General features: G+C 43.7%; 1 protein-coding gene across 8 annotated transcripts in view; it reads right to left on the bottom strand.

Annotated features, from left to right (window-relative positions):
- cadm3 (cell adhesion molecule 3) overlaps nt 1-16,314 on the bottom strand; it is an 83,669-nt gene that overhangs the window by 47,159 nt on the left and 20,196 nt on the right. For all 8 annotated transcript variants that reach the window (XM_067474540.1, XM_067474544.1, XM_067474546.1 and 5 more), the window contains exon 3: nt 1,231-1,380. In XM_067474540.1, the coding sequence (XP_067330641.1) occupies nt 1,231-1,380 (150 nt within the window). The remainder of the gene's footprint in view (nt 1-1,230; nt 1,381-16,314) is intronic.

Below are 16,314 nucleotides of genomic sequence, written 5' to 3'. Positions count from 1 at the left end.
AACATCTTGATTGCAACACAATCTTTTAAAAATGAGTGTATAATCACAATGCACTGGGCAAAACAGTATGTTCTGCAGACACGTAATGACTCTTGAATTTAGTTCTTCAATCATCCCCATTTACACACAGTCACCCTATGTGTCCTCTTGCGTGTGTCTTGTTGAAATGGTATAAATGCATCCTACACCCAAAGATCCATAAATAATCCTAAATCCTCCCAAGTGTGACTTCTTCAATAAGCAATTGGTAAAAGTAGCCACTACACAGTCTGTCTCCTGTGATAACAGCCACTGAAGTTGTACTCGACTTAACCATCATTATTCCTATAGTTGGAGGCTGATGGAAGGCAGAAACAAATCAAGAGATATGTCCACACAGAAGGCACACGAGACATTTATCTGGTCCCTGATCACTCACTCATTGATCTGTATGACTGAGGGATTGGCATGAAGGAAAGCTATTTAGAACATCAACTGCTGGTGTCACTTGCAAGTCCATAAACGTGACTGATTCATACGTTTAGCATAGTTTATGTATCACTGTTAGCTTGGTAATAACTACACTGTTGAGGTGCAGAAATGCATTTTCTCCTGGCGTTTTTACCAAACAGGAGCAGGGCTAAGGCGGATCTGCATGTGGCCAACAGAGATCCACATATGCCATGAATCTACTACTTTGCATTAAGATTTTGTACAGACACAATACAAGGCTAAACGGAGCCATAATAAATGCACTTTGAAAGTATCTGCAAACTGTTTAGTGCCAAACCAAATCGTTACAGAACATATTTGGAATGTTTCGAATGTCAACTCATTTCTCTGCGGTTTCTCACTCCTGGAAATTAAAAGGCTTAGTGGTTGAGTTTAAGCAACTCTCATCAGTCAGTTCAGATTAGGATTTAGGGAGACTGTGGTCTTGGTTGACAGTTGCCATTTAGTCATTTAGACAATTATCAAATGTTTTTTGCAGCATGAACCAAACAACAAAAAGCATCTGTCTCTGCCTTCAAAGACCGGAGTCAATAAAGAGAGCAACCCAACCCAAGCTCCTCCCTACAACATCTCTGTGGTTTATGGACTGGCACCAGTTAACGAAATCTAGACAGCATTGATGTTGTTCTCAACACTTATTTAGCAAAGCAAATTAGTAGTATTTCAGTGTATTTTGGAAGCGATGTGTTTACGTTATTGACACTCTCATTGCTGTCTCTCACCATCCCTCCCTCTCACCTCTCTTCTCTCCGAAGTACAGGGTCTGCTGTGCAGTGTTGGACCACTGCAGTGAAGAGTTGTCGCTCTCGGACACCCGACAGGTCAATGTCACCGTGCCCCCAACGGACACCGTCTCATCTGAGGTCACTGGCTGATAGGGGTCGTCGTCTAGGTAACAAGAGAGAGGCAGAGGAGAAAATAAAAAAAAATTCATAAGACAGGGAGGCAATAGATTGAAGTCAGAGACACGCTGCACTTATATGAAAGCGCAAGTAAAAACAGCAGCACAGACACACAAAACACAAATCAGATAAACTCACAAAATACTTTACTTGCCTCACTCTCTCTCTTTCGTTCTCTCCCTCTCACCCCCCACCCCGCCCATCTCTTTCTCTGCTTGTCAGATTATCTATACATCTCTATCTGTCTTTCTGAAAGCACAGACACAATGTGCGCACACACACACACACACACGGACATGCTGTCAGAGGGACAAAAGAAGCAGACAAATGGCTATCTGGTTGTATGTCTGCGAGGCCGATGTAAGAGCGATGAGTCAGTCGCCGCCCTGGCATCCAGAGACTGCACGACCTGAGGGACCAGCAAAGATGAAGCAACCATGGCAGACAGTGGCTCTCGACAGGTCAAAGCAACAACAAGAGCACTGTCACATAGCTCTAATGGCACTGTAACCCTCTTTTGTCGATATGCGTGTCTGATTTTGACGCCATGCATATGTATTGGCTGGTACAGAGCAAGCTCAAACGGGACAAGCATTATGGAAATGAGCAGGTTGGAGAGAAAGAGAATACAAATGACCCGGCATAATGAAGGAATTGTAAGGGCTGGAGCTGAAACTGGAACGCCACAAAAACCACTGAACGGTGACCTGTCTGGGTGTGGAACAGTATTTAAATTGGTTCAAATTATGGTATTTAACAGTGCTCCTTTGATAACAGGTGATGGTGCAGGTTAATTCTGCGCTTTGCATTCAGTGAGGCTGGATGACAATTACGTGAATCAGAACAAGGGATGTATACTAAAATATGCAATTGCTCGCTACGGTAAGTGATTCCGAACATTTACATTTTTTTTATTTTTTAGGAACTGCGGCCATGCTTTGCTTTCCCTGCACTTCCTGTTTGCTTCAAAACGTGCCAGTGTTCGCCCAACCTAATCGCAAGCAAAACAAAAATGGCATAGCTGACAACAGAGGGAACATTTCGTAAGAAGATATGCCTCAAAGCGGTTTCCTCACCCCTGAAAATATGGCATGTATAAATAGTTTAATTGGAACTAAATTGTCAAATGGGGGACAGGTTTATATTCGGCACGGAGCGTTATCACATCCCTGCACCGGCGGTGGAATTGATTTTTTATTTATTTTTTTTATTTTTTTTGCAGGAGGAACATCTGCTTAAGTGCGCTTCGGCGGAACTCCCATCAAGACATAAAAAGCGGGAGGGGGGGGGGGGGGGGGGGAGCACGATTAAAAAAAAGGATGCAGAGACGAGCAAACTAACTGCATGTAGGATCAAAAATACACATTTGCAGTACAAGCTAAGAGCAGCGGTTGGCATCTTTTTTTTTTTTTTTTTTCGGTTGTAATTTTAGAGCTGGACGGCCAGTTCAGCATCTCAGTGAACATCAGTTATAAGGAAATGAAAAAAACAACTCTTAGATTTGCCTCTGGGCTTTAAGGAATTCAGTGGTAACAGCTCCTAAAGGTGCAGCTGCTGTTTGCTGGTAGGGATTCACATGGGCCCTGTGAGCCTGCCAGAGCCCTTCATGTCGGTGTAAGTCTCTCCCTCACTCTGTGGTGTATTAATGCAGCCTTGACCTTGTGGTTAGTTTATCTAAGCACCATGATGGCTGAGGACAGAATGTGTGGTCAAGTGCACCGTGGATTAGTGTCTCCTTTAATAGCATCATGGGCTAATTCTTGCGGCTGTTCGCAAGGGCTCCACTACTTGACACGAACACTTGGGGTAAATTGGCTGTCCCAGTGCATCACTCAACCACAGCCAGCTCCAACAAGTTTGCCAAAGGTTGTGTCGTATTTTGGGCCGCCACAGAGTCCTGCCATTCGTGGCCAAGAGCAGCCGGCTTCCAAGGCTCAGTACGTTATTTGTGTCCATGCAACAACTCCAGCAATTAACAAAATTCGAAGAATCATTTTTTTAGGTAGACAGAGATGCTTTTCCAATGATCACTGAGCTTTATAAATTACCGTTGAACCGCGATTTGGCCCTTTAAAAGCATAGAGACAAAACACTGCATGTCCCATTGTTTTATTTATTTTTTTGTTTTACTTAGTTATTTCTACAAATTTGTGTTATTTCGTTGAATGTGGCTGTACTTAATTATGCAACCTAATAAACAAAGGTTAAACCTACTTTTATGAAGCATAAGGCCTAAAACACTCTAATGATGATTAAACACCACTCTGCCGTAAATTTAAAGCTCTGCTAATGCATATAAATTGACACTGTACAGTATATAAACATAGCATCCACCTTGTTAGCCCTAGTGGTCAAATATTAATCACAGATAATATCCTTTTAATTCAGCTGGGGCATTATGGGGGTATAATTTAAATGCATCTGGATAATTTATGAATGTTTGTGCCACTTTTAAAAACCAACTTCAGCAGTTATTATATGGTCAGATGGGGGGGTGGGGGTAAGATTAGCCAATGAGAAATAAGACAATGAAAAGTTTCTGTGGCGTGTTGCATTCCAATGCGGCACACCCGAGCCCAACGGCCGGTCCAAACTGGTTCAGACAAATGCAAACAGAGTTGACGCACCAGTAGGATGTGACCCCTGTAAGCCTTGGATCCACATACAGCTGTTTTTCTTACCTCCGAAGCTACTTAAGGGGTAAGTTAAAGGGGGGGAGGGAAATGAAGTTCAGGCAGAGTTTAAACAGTTAAGTCGGGCTAAACACTCGGGCTGCAAAAATGAGAGTAGAGACCTATCTATCCTTAGCAGACGTTAAGTTAAACACTGTGCCTTGCTCTCTTCTCCTCTATCCTCACATTCACTCCTCCACTCCCTCCTCGAGCTGTAAGCCCGAGGAAGACACGGGTATTTAAAGCAACACAATTTACACTTTCCCTAGCCGGCAACAAGGTGAAAGAATGCAGAGGTAGAAGGCAGACTGGGATACCAAGTCAAGATGGATAAATAGGGATATGTAGAGGAGGGCGGGTGATAAAAAGAGGTGGGAAACAGTGATAGTGGGTGAGAGGGGAGGGAGGAACCAGTGAGGCAGCTGAGGAAGTGTGACAAGCTCGAGGGCTCTCAAAGATGAGTAAAAAAAAAAAAAGAAAAAGAAAATTAATTGTTTAACTATTATTTTTACATTTGAAAACGGGCTTATTTCTGTCTGTGAGTTAGATGAGAATGTCAAGATCAGTCTCTTATCTCAGAGCTGCAGTTTGGGCATTTTTAAACACTGGATGCAGGTGGCGCCATAACGAAACCCACAACCAACGAGTCACCATCAGGACTTCCTACAAATTTAAGAGGCAAACTAATTACTGATCATATATCGATGCGTGTTTGTCTATTTGGTACGTAAATAGAAGTGTAAAAATGATAATTTTTACGGAACGGAAAGTCGAGGTTGCGCGGGGCCACTCAGTTCTGAAGTCCCGAAGCTCCAATTATATTCAGTCAAATCAAGTTTTTGCTGTTTGAAGTCTGTGCGTGTTTGTGTTAATATACAGAATACCTGACCTTAGCAGCTTGTTATTTGCTAGTTTAATAAACAGTCTGGAGGCACAATGCTGCCAGCGTTGGCTTTCCTCAAGTCCAATCCTTTCATTTTTAAGGAATGTAGTCATGCACATCATTTTGTGGATCAAGTTCAAAATTTTGGACCCACACTGACGCCTAATGTATCTCGATTAATTTGCTAGCTGCCCTAGGCACCTCAACACTACCCTGCCCAAAACCCAGAACCACAAAGGTAACACGCTTCTTTTGTCACGTCTGAACTGTACAACCTACTGAAAACTGCATTCTTTTGCATAACCTGCCCACACACCGTATCTCCAGCACTTTATTTATTAGCATCAACGTACTATGTAAATTTCTCGATTTAACCCTTTTTTTTTTTGGATGGCTTCTGTAGTGTAAGAATTGCCAAACGAATGTCATCGTAACCCTTTAACGATTAGTAATTCATCAACAGAACCTGTTTCTACAACTGTATTGATGATCGATTGTTGCGTTTTATTTTTCCAGCAAAAGTGACAAAAATTTGTCAATTCTAGTTTCTCACATTTGAGAACTAACGCTCACATGTTTGGCTTTCGGTCTACTGGACATTTGGTGAGATCACCTTCGACTTTTTAAATGGCACCTAATGATTTATTGATAAAAGGATTAAGGGAGAAACTGCAGGTTTATCAATAAAAAATAATCCCTAGTTGCAGCTGATTCATGGTTTGCTTCCACTTTAGTGTTTTTCCTTGTGGCCCTGGTTCAGTTCATAAGCTTCATGCCGTGATGACATCACCCTTCTCTCCAGTATTTTTCACACAGTATGTACAACCTTAATACGTTCAAAACGTAAAGATTGCCCTTGTTTGCAGTTTACAGATATCCTTTGTATAATGATGGTCTGTGGGAAAAGTGCTTTTAAGGTGCTTTTTGTAGCAGTATCATGATTTCCCACTGGGGCAAACTGTCAGCACGGCTGACTCACGCCCCACATCCTGCTCTCTCAATAAATCCATGGAACCACCTTGATGACTCTTGTTATTACAGCAAGGATGCCACGTTGTGTACCACAGTATCCCAATAGAGGCTTAAACTGTTCACTAAGTCTATGAAGCCATGTCTGGGGCACATGCACAGAGGATAAATGGATGGAACAGCTTTTTTTGCCTGTATATATACGCATTCTTGAAAAACGACATATCTAAAGGTCTTGTTTTGTTTTTTTTACTATCCCTCCTGCCTCCAGTCTTTAAGCTACAAAAGGCTAAGCAATTCTTGACTGCAGCATGGCAGTAAACACACAGCCTCATATCGATCATCTCATCTCACTCTCAAAAGAAAGTAAATAAGCATATTTCCCCAAATACGAAACGATTCCTTTAATAACAACTTCTTCCTCTTGGATAAAAACATATTGAAAATTTCAAACCTCTTTGGCCTTTTCCATATTCACCCCCTCTCCTCCTTCTTCTTCCTCCATCTGTCTGTCTCCATCTTCCCCCCCACCTCCTCCTTTCCATCTGCCCTGATGTCCTTATCGGTTTCCTCTCATCCTCCCTCACCTCCTCTCGCCCTTCTGTCGAGCCTCCTCCTTGCCTTCCCTGTTCCCCGTAAACTCATTTACTTCTCCCATCCACAATTCCTTCTTTCCCTCCTATTTTTGTTCTCCCAGGGAGGCTTTACAGTGTTGCCGCTAATTAGCGCAGGTTAATGAACTTTATTTACTGCTGGTGAAGTGCGTGGGTGTGCATCTTCCACATGTAGATCTGAGCTACGTGTATGTGTGCGTGTGTTGAGATTATTGTCTGCTTTTGCATGTTTGGAGTGTGTGTTTGGAGGTGTGTGTGTGGGTGTGTGTGCAAAAGGGTGTAGGGTGCACGGCAAGGAGGTAATTATATGAATGTGTGTGAGTATGAGCATGTGTGTACAAATGTAAGACTCAGGAAGCTTATTAATGACTTTGTGGCTGTGTTTGCCTGCGAGTGTGTGTCTGCACTCAGGAGTGAGTTGTATTTGTTTTGTAGGGACGGACTTATCTGTTTGTGCACAAGTGTGTGGGATGAAGTACAGAATGTGTATCTGTGTGATTTATGAGATAGTTGTTATCTGCATGTGGCTGAGGCTGAGGCATGTGTGTGTTGGCACGTGTGAGCTGTTATGTGTGTATCCACATTCTACTGTGGCTGCACAGAGTAGTGCTACAGTGTGTGACAGACAGAGTCATGTGTCATTGTGCTGCCGCCGCTGCTGCTGCACGCACTTGGTGGGAAACTCGGCCGAATGTGCGCAGTTTAATACAGCACGGTATGATACAGACCATTACACACACACACGCACACGCAAGCAGACACACACACATGCCGCAAACCGTACACACAGGAGCAAACACACAGCCTCATAAAGCACACAGACAGGAAGCACAAACAACACCCACTCTTACAGACAGACGTTAATATGAGTGCAAAAATATATCTGCTATAGACGAGCACATAAAGCAAACATGCAAACACAAGCAGACATGCTATTTTTTTTTTTGCAAAGCACACAGAGAACACATTCAGACGCGCACAGAGACACACAGATACAGCAACCTCCCCCACACCATTCATCTATGCCCAGCTGTCCCTGACTACAACCCATCCCCCTTGGTAACTGTGTGTGTTTTTAAGGATACAGTATGTATATATGACTGTGTGTGTGTGTGTGTGTGTGTGTGCCCTTCTGCCCACCTCTACCCTCTCCAAGCTCGCCTCTTATCCACTCGCTTCCCCCAACTCCACTCCTTACTTGTCCACCTGCTTTGAATCAAAAGATGCCAATTCAAACCATATTTATGAAAATTTGCCTAGCGAAAAATAGGGAGCGAGGGGGGTGGGGGTGGGGGGCTGTATATCTACGATGTAAAAACATCTTTTTTAAAGAGGCTGCCCCCTCCTTTTCACCGTGAAACAAACACTTCACCAGCTCTTCAAGTGCAGAGCAAAGCAGGTGTAGCAAAACACTTTGTTTTCTGCCTAATTTTCACAGCTTCTCAGCCTCAAATAGATGCACAGTTGTTGCGATTGTCATTCTGTTGTCCTGTCCCCCATTTCTGGGGGCGCCAAACAAATTACTTATAATCTTAGAGGAGTGTGGGTGGTTGGGGAAGTTAAGGGGGGATTGGGAGGTGGGATTGGGCTGTGTTTTAAGGGTTTAAAAGCCCCCCTCCAGCCGCCTTAGCACAAACAAACTCCTTAGGCCTTACATTACCTTCTGCCCGCCTTTTTTTCTCAGGGCTGAGGGTTTGTGGGGGATTCAGAACGTCCAAAACAGCCACCATCTCCCATCAAGTATCCAAGAATCCAACTACCACCAACAGCACCAGCCCTAAAACCTCACCCTTCTTCTGCTGCCTGTCAAACATAGTTAGCTCAGACAATCCCTCCTTGACCCCATCATCCTCCGCCAGCTAGAACCCCCCCCCCCACGCAGACGAACCGAACACACACACCCGCCCGCACCCACGCTACCACCATCACAGCCCAGCAGTGTGTCTGCAGCAGCAGTGAGGCGCCAAGCCGGCCGCCCCACCCTGCCACTGGAACAGCGCTATGAGAAAGAAAAGAGAGCGCGGGTTGAGACAGGGGGGGAGGAGGGAGACGAAGAGGAGTTCAGCTTGCAGAAAAGGGCAGCAGCATCACTGCTGACAAAAGAAAAAGAATAATGATTTGCCAGGAAGAGAAAGACAAAGAGAGCTGGGGTGGTGAAAGAGCAAGCAAAAGCACAGGGGAAAACAGAGGGAAAGGGAGAGGGAGAGGTGAGCGAAGGACAAGGCAGAAATAAGCATATATAGATAGATGAGAGCAATGAGGAGAGCTGACAGGGTGACTTAGAAAGGGGCCAAAAGACTGAAAAAGTAGGGGGAAAAAAAACACTGAGAGTGGGATGGAGGGAAGTGGAGCGCTGTGGAAAACAGAAAGTCAAAAAGGAGAGAGAGGGATGGAAACGAGATGTGGACAGAAATGGTGATGTGGTTAGAATGAGCAACAGTGGGAGCTGATAAGAGTAAGAGGATACAGTAGCTCGGGATCCTTTTGAGTGCATCTTAATACCATAAGCATGCAGGAAGAGTTATCGGCCCCTCTAATCATCCAGTTAGTGATGTCTTTCCAGGACGACTTGACTGTACGTGATGAGCGAGAAATCCTTCATCATTAAGTTGAGCTTGTTAATATCACGGTTAAGACACATGTGGTTACTCAACCGTTCGGATCCTTTCAGCATTAAATCCCTTCTGTTTCCATTTCTGCCTCCTAAAAATCACATTTCTGTACAACTGCTGTAAACTGCAGTTTACAGATTATGGATTCTGGCGTTTAATGTTAAATGGCAAGTCACACATACCTGTATATGAATAAATTGCTGAACAGCTCCAAAAAGTGTTTCGGGACTATAGATTTTTGCCTGCAAACTTAAGTGATCCTGCAATGCAACATCCAGATTGTAATAAACATTTAAATGGTTGTGTTTAGGCACTTGGTTAACATCCGAAACACATTGTGGTCCGGCACTTATCCTAATGTGGATAACTTCCTGTGACCCAGATGCATTGAACAGCACTGGGAGTTGTGCAGAGATCTTCATTTCTAGAAGTCTCTTGTTAGTGAGGCTCACCTTTCCAACCAATCAGAAAACAGCAATAATTTCTGCTTTCTTAGCATGTTGTGCAGCTCCTCATTTATTTCAGTAATAAGAAGCACTAGCTCAAGTTGCACATTCTAGCTTTGATTGCAACCTGGATCTTTGCAGAATCATCTATCACTGTGTTTGAGTCCGTCTGGCAACAAGAGGTTTTTTTTTCTGCTGCAGTATTATTGATTTCGTGGCCCTGTAGTCCTTTTTGGTCGTCCTCTCTTGTGATAAAACTGAAAAAATAATTTACACAGAGAAAATTGGGGCCAGCTATTAAAAAAAAATAAAAAAATAAATCATTTTTCCTGGGAAAGCTGAATGGTTTTTAAAGCCATACTTGTGTACTGTAGGTGGCAGGATAATCACATTGGGCAATTCCAACTTACATTTGAAATGTTTGACTTTTAAAACAAACCAAAAAAAAAAAGCTAAACCTATGCTTTAATGTCAGACATCCTTTATTTAGTTGCCAATCAAAGTGAAAGCCATTAGTATGCTACAGTTTTTTTTTTGATGCCATAATTTGCTATCTAATCATCTCTCTGCTGTGTTATGCTAACTTCCTTCTATCATAATGCCCTGTAAACCACTTTAGTGATATTGTTCATTTTCTGCCAGCTGTGCCGACGAAGCTTCTTTAAGAAATGAACCGACTGGACACGGAACGTGACACGGAGGCAGAGAGACGTCTTTGATTTAAGAGAGGAGTCCTTAACTGCACCACCGAGCACAGTTCCAGGGAACCTCGCCCACCAGAAATCATCATTTGATAAGAAGAAAAAAGAAAACTGAGTCCAATCGGCGCACACACACACACACACACACACACACAGGGAGATAAAGAGAGTGAAATCTTTAATGTCTTGGCAAATGCACTGACAGTCCCTGCCAATAGACCACTTAAAGAAATGAGTAGTCAATTACCAGAAGTCTGCCCTTTTGACTAAGATCACTGGACCCGCAGTTGGGATCTTCAGAATATTCTCTTTACTTCTGTGTGTGTATGTGAAGACAAAACAGCAATAACAACAAAGTGTTCTGGGAAATACACAGGTCTGTCACAAACCCACACACAGTCTTACATCAGCATGAAACAGTCGTGATTTTGCTGTTTCACTAAATCTTTTTAGCTAAATTAATGGTCACGGGGCAAACCGGGATTAAAAATGAGCCAAAATCACTTTGTGAAGTAAAGGCTAACAGCAGAAGACAGATTGTTATAAAAAAACTGGATGAGGTTTCTCAAGTGATTCGCTCGGCATACGTTTGTGGCATGGTTTGTTCTTGCTAAAACAGCGACCTGCTTCCAACATTGTGCACACAGTTCCCCCCGGTGCTGCTTTGCTGTTTGAGCATGACAGTGCCCGTGTACACAAAGGAAGGTCAAGTTCTTGAACTTCACCTCGTGCCCAACATCAGTGTTGGACTTCATTAATGCTCCGGCGGCTGAATAGGAGCAAATTCCTGCAGTCAATAAAGACTTTCCAAAGTGATAAATATAAAAGACAATTGCATCCGAGTTAGCTTTAAGTGTGCACATATTTTGGAAGTGATGTGTGCATGATTAATCCTAATATATCGATTTTACTGAGATGTTCACGGCTATGAACAGACACTACTTCTGGAACATCTTTTGATTTTACAGAAAGCCCAAGAACATGCAAACATATGTGCACAGACACACAAAGCCACCGCCTTGGAACTGCACAAACTATTATGTTACACACACACACACACACACCTATCAACTCATAAAACCTTCCGATAACAGAAGGGACTTATACCACAGGCGCAAGAAGGATAGGGCTCTCGATGCCCGGGGATGGGCCAAGATTAGAAAGAGGGGAATAGTCCTAAAGCTTGAGAAAAAGAGAGAGGCTGAGGCGGATGAAAGAAGAGAATGAGCAAGGAAGAGAGATGTAGGAATAGAAAGAGAGCTAGGGAGAGGGATGAGCCAGTGAGCCAAAGGTGACGAAGGAAGATATGCTTCAAATTAAATCATTTGGAACAAAAGGGGATTGTTGCCAAGCAACCCAGCCAGAACGGGGTTACCGGAGCAACCAAAGTGACCTGAAGCTTGACCTAAGAAACGGAGTCACCATTGTCGTCCGCTGGCGCACACCCAAACACACACCTCTACCTCTAGCTCTATTGTTTTCAAGGTCCGCCCACCAAACACAAACAGACAGGAGGTTTCTTCTGGAAAGTGCAGAACACAACTGAAATGTCATCCCGTGGCAGAAACAACAAGCAGGGCTTTCAATCACGGGGGTTTTTAAAATTGAGAGGGGACAAGGTCGGGCAGCTAATGGCTCGACGTTGGCCAAAATCAGCAGCTACTGATGCACAACACATAAACTGTCCAATGTCCAAGATGAGCTTGTAGAAGAAATAAATAGAGCTGTGTTTTTCAGAGGGTTTTGGCAGCACTGTCAGAACACAAATACTGTTTTGAGATGATGGATGGATCCCAGATTCTCTCTCGGTAAAGGAGAGGGCAAACACAGCCTCTTCTGAAAAACTATTAGAACAGTTTTACATTAGAGAGCATTCCTTTTCAAATACCTTGGCACTGGTGTTGCTGGGAATCAAAGTGCAAAGCGCTACGAGATTGTTGTCGTGGCCGGTTAAAGAGCGTTGTGGTCATTGTCGAGGCTTTAAACAGATCTGTCGCCTAACGTGTCTCCCGCACACCTTTCTGGAGCCGAGGCTCTTCGCACATGTGTCACTTGGCAGGAGAGCAGTCAAGTGCAACACCACGAGGAGAGACGGCGTGAAAGCGTGTCCCGGTTGTCCCTATTTGTACCGTTCTCTGTGACGAGACTACAGAGAGAGGCACAAGAAACACAGAGGTCTTGGAGGGAGATCTGGGAGGCAGCGTGATGCAATTAGGGGGTGGAGATAATGGCAGGTATTTTCCCCCCTGGCTATTAGTGGGGCCAAGCACGAAAACACTTTGGCACGAATGGACAACACACTTTGGATACTTGTTTGTTTCCCCTGTAAGTGTTTGAATAGTTTACAAGAGCAGCTTTTTATAGCTTCAGTGACCTCCCTCCGAGACCGCTGCCGGTGTAGATATGATCAGAAATTCATTGAAATTACTTTATGAATCACATGTAGTCTTTCAATACTTCACGTTTTTGTGCGTGCACAATTAGAAAGCATTTAGAAATCTGTCCTGCTACATTCGTGCTACAAACTCTGATACTTTCGAGTGCTGCTGAAGTCACTGTCTTTGGTGCCGTGTCGACTCTCCTGTCTGCTTCCACTTGAAATCACAAATAAATGCGTTTTCTCCTCTCGTCATGTCATTGTTGCTGAGAAACATGAGACTGGATGTTCTACTGGATGTCTTTTTGTTTTGTTGCAGGCAGGCCTTCTTCTTTTCTTCTACCCTCTGCTCAGCGACATGACATGAAAGGACTAAGGAGAGTTTTTGGAGGAGTGTGTGTGCACGGGTTTGTGTTTCCCTGGATATAACACAGAAAGACAAAGCATGGGTTAGGTTACTGTGTGTGTGTGTGTGTGTGTGTGTGTGTGTGTGTGTGTTAAATTACAAAGTAAAAGTGTGTGTTTGTTAGTATATTGGAGCCCTCTCTTGCTTGTATCCAGGCATGTCTCTGTTCCCCAGGGACCACTTTTGGGAATATGTCTGTCCTTCCGTGCACAGCAATGTTTGTGTATGTGTGTGTCTCTGTACACCCCCTACCCCACCCCTTTCCCCCCACGTCTGCAGGAATGTGTGTAAGTCTTGCAACGATGAACGCCCACTAACAAACGCAACCTTTCAGATGGCCCACTCGGTTTGTCACTCCCAATCAAGACAATGGAGATCAAGGCGAGGGGAAGAGGGATGATGAAGAAGAGGAGGAAGAGGAGCAGGGGGGAGGGGGCTTGCCGCTCCCAACAATGGCACCACAGATGCAGACGGCGAAACAATAGAGGTTGGACAGCGGCGGTTTTATCTGCATGCACGCTGAGTGGCGGGGAGGCTCCAGTCACCGTTGAGGAACCCCCTCGTGGGCTAATTGCTAATTAGGGTCACTCCAACTGTCATGGCTGCCAACAGTGAGTACGGAATTGGTGCAACCCCTCTGAGTATCCTGTGACCTATTTGACACTAGGGATAAAACTGAATGTGAAAAAAGTGTCTAAGGGCATGTGCAGATATGTGCAACATCAAAAACATGCAAGTGATGATAAAAAGGTTGGTCTTATGCTAATTTATGAAATTTCAGTGAACTGCAACCATATCTCCTGCTGAAGATGTCCGAGAAACGGACCCTAATGATTTTTAAAAAAGCGAGCACAGTGCAATGCACAGCACACACCTACACACACTATAAATACATGCAACGCAGAGGATAATACATGGTACTATATTACATTAAATATAGTAAATAGGTGGGTAAAGAATGAACTCGGTGTCAGTCATAAGACAAGCCACCATTTATGCAACCTATTATCTACTGCACTTTCAGGAAATAGCGCTGCTTTATTCCTTAACAGACTTAATGTTACTCGCATCCATTTGATACGGCTTACTGTAAAGTATTCAAACATTGGATTCAAACTGAATCCATCACTGCTCAGTATTTCTATGTAAATCGTGTTCTTGTCAGGGGGCAAATGCTTCTGAAACATCACTTAGAGCATTACAGAACACACATTATTTTTCTCTGCATAACTCTCAGCCACCAAATAAGATCACTTGACCCAATATTGATTCAACAGTAGGCTACAGTTTGATATATATGTAGACACACATACACACAATGTTATGGCCTTAAATGGAACAAAGATACAAAACAGGAAACTTGAAGCAATCGGTGTACAAGAGCAAACATTTGTGCAGATATTCCAGGTTTGCCGGTGTGCAGCTTCTGACAGGGAGCATAAATATCTGATTTCTGGTACAAAAAGGCAAAAACCAGACAAATACATCATTGTCCCTAATGTGCATGATACATTTATCTGGGAAAGTTGTGTCAGGCTAAAATGCTGGCTAAACCCCCTCCACTACATCTTCATGCACAGATGCAGGACAAAAAGTGCAGGTGCGTGTGCACTGTAGTATCCATCATGTCATGTCAACTCGTGTCGATCAATGAGTGAAAAATAGCCAATTTTTTTGATTTTATTTCGTTTTTGAATCATGCAGTGTCAAACACTTCTTAACACAGTTTTTCTTCCTCCACCCCCCCTGAGGTCAATTGTGAGTGAAATGCTCAGTAGCACAGTACTTAACCATGCAGATCTTTGTTGGTATTTATGAAATCGTTGCTGTCGTCCTAGTTCAGTATAATTCACACATTTTATTGGTGGTGGACTCTTCGGGGAAAACTGTTGTTGGTCTGTGAGGTCTGTGAATTGTCTGGTGTCAGGGACATTGTTCAAGAAAGACACATTGACTGGGTTCATTCTTTTTTTTCCATTTTCCAATGCTGTCAGCACCAAAAATGTAATTCCATTAACTCCCACTGTATTGAGGGGTTTGTGTGTGTGTGTGTGTGTGTGTGTGTGTCTGTGTGTTTGCCACTTGTTTCCATTGACCTGTTTTTCCCACATGCTAACGAACACTGGACAGCATCCGTAAGTGAATCCAGTGTATGAACCCAGTGCACAGACCTGCAGAGACCTGCAGAGTTGCTCTCTTGGCTGAGGTACTGTGCAGCAGCACGTTACTATGATATACTTATGCTCTCCACTCATATACTCAGTCATGACGCTGGATCTTATTTAATGTCACAAGACACATTCGCCTGGAGTGGAGCCCTACAAGCTCAGCTGTGAGAGGAAAGGACTAGAGTCATCTTTCTTTTCTTGCTGTCGCCCTCTTTTTGTTCTCCCTCTGTCTTGCTCTTCCTTTCTCTGTATCTCTCTATCCCCCTCTCTGCTGTGATCGCACCCACCTCTCTCTCTCTCTCTCTCTCTCTCTTCTCTGTGTCTCACTGCCTCTCTCTCTCCTCCTCTGCAGTCAGTGAACTCCCTCGGGTTCGACAGCGGGAGACTATTACACTCACAGACAGATTCGCTTTCCTCCAATTTCTCTCTGTCCTCTTCCTTCTAGCTCTTCCCCATCTTTCTCTCCTTCTTTTTCTCCCCCTCTGCTTCTCCTGTGCTCTGAAGCTTCTGTCCCCTCCTATTCATTTCCTCCATCAGCATGTATGTGTGTATTTGTGCTCTAAAGCACAAGTCTCCCAAACCGCCCTCTTTGGCTCACTCCTCCTCCCCACATCTCTCTCCTTTCCTTATTCTCTTTCTCCTTTTCTTCAGTCAATATAATTGGCATCGCAGGAGTGCTCCCTGCAGAGTATGCTAAAACAGCAAGCACAAAAACAGAGGGTGAGCAGAGAAGGTAGCAGGAAGGGAGAGAAATGTGGATAAAAGCAAACAGACGGAGAGAAAGTGAGAGGGGAGGACAGGAGACAAAGAGCCCAGAAGAGGAGAGAAGAAGATGAGAGAGAAACAGAGAAAAGAACTTAAAGTGATGAAAGAGGAGGAGACATAAATATAGAGAAAAGAGGGAAGAAAGATTCATAAAAAGGGAAGAAGACAGGGTGAGAATAGCAAGAAAAATATGACTTAGCAAAAAAAAAAGGAGCAAGAATGACTTGGAAGAAATGAGGAGTAAGTGTGAATTTAAGGTGGGTTGGAAAGCAAGAGAGAAAAGATAACACGGGGAGGACGATGAAGA

This window comes from Channa argus, chromosome 14 (genome assembly GCF_033026475.1).
Source record: "Channa argus isolate prfri chromosome 14, Channa argus male v1.0, whole genome shotgun sequence".
Lineage (NCBI taxonomy): Eukaryota > Metazoa > Chordata > Actinopteri > Anabantiformes > Channidae > Channa > Channa argus.
Note: the sequence above shows the minus strand (reverse complement) of the source record. Positions and strands in the feature narration are given on the sequence as shown.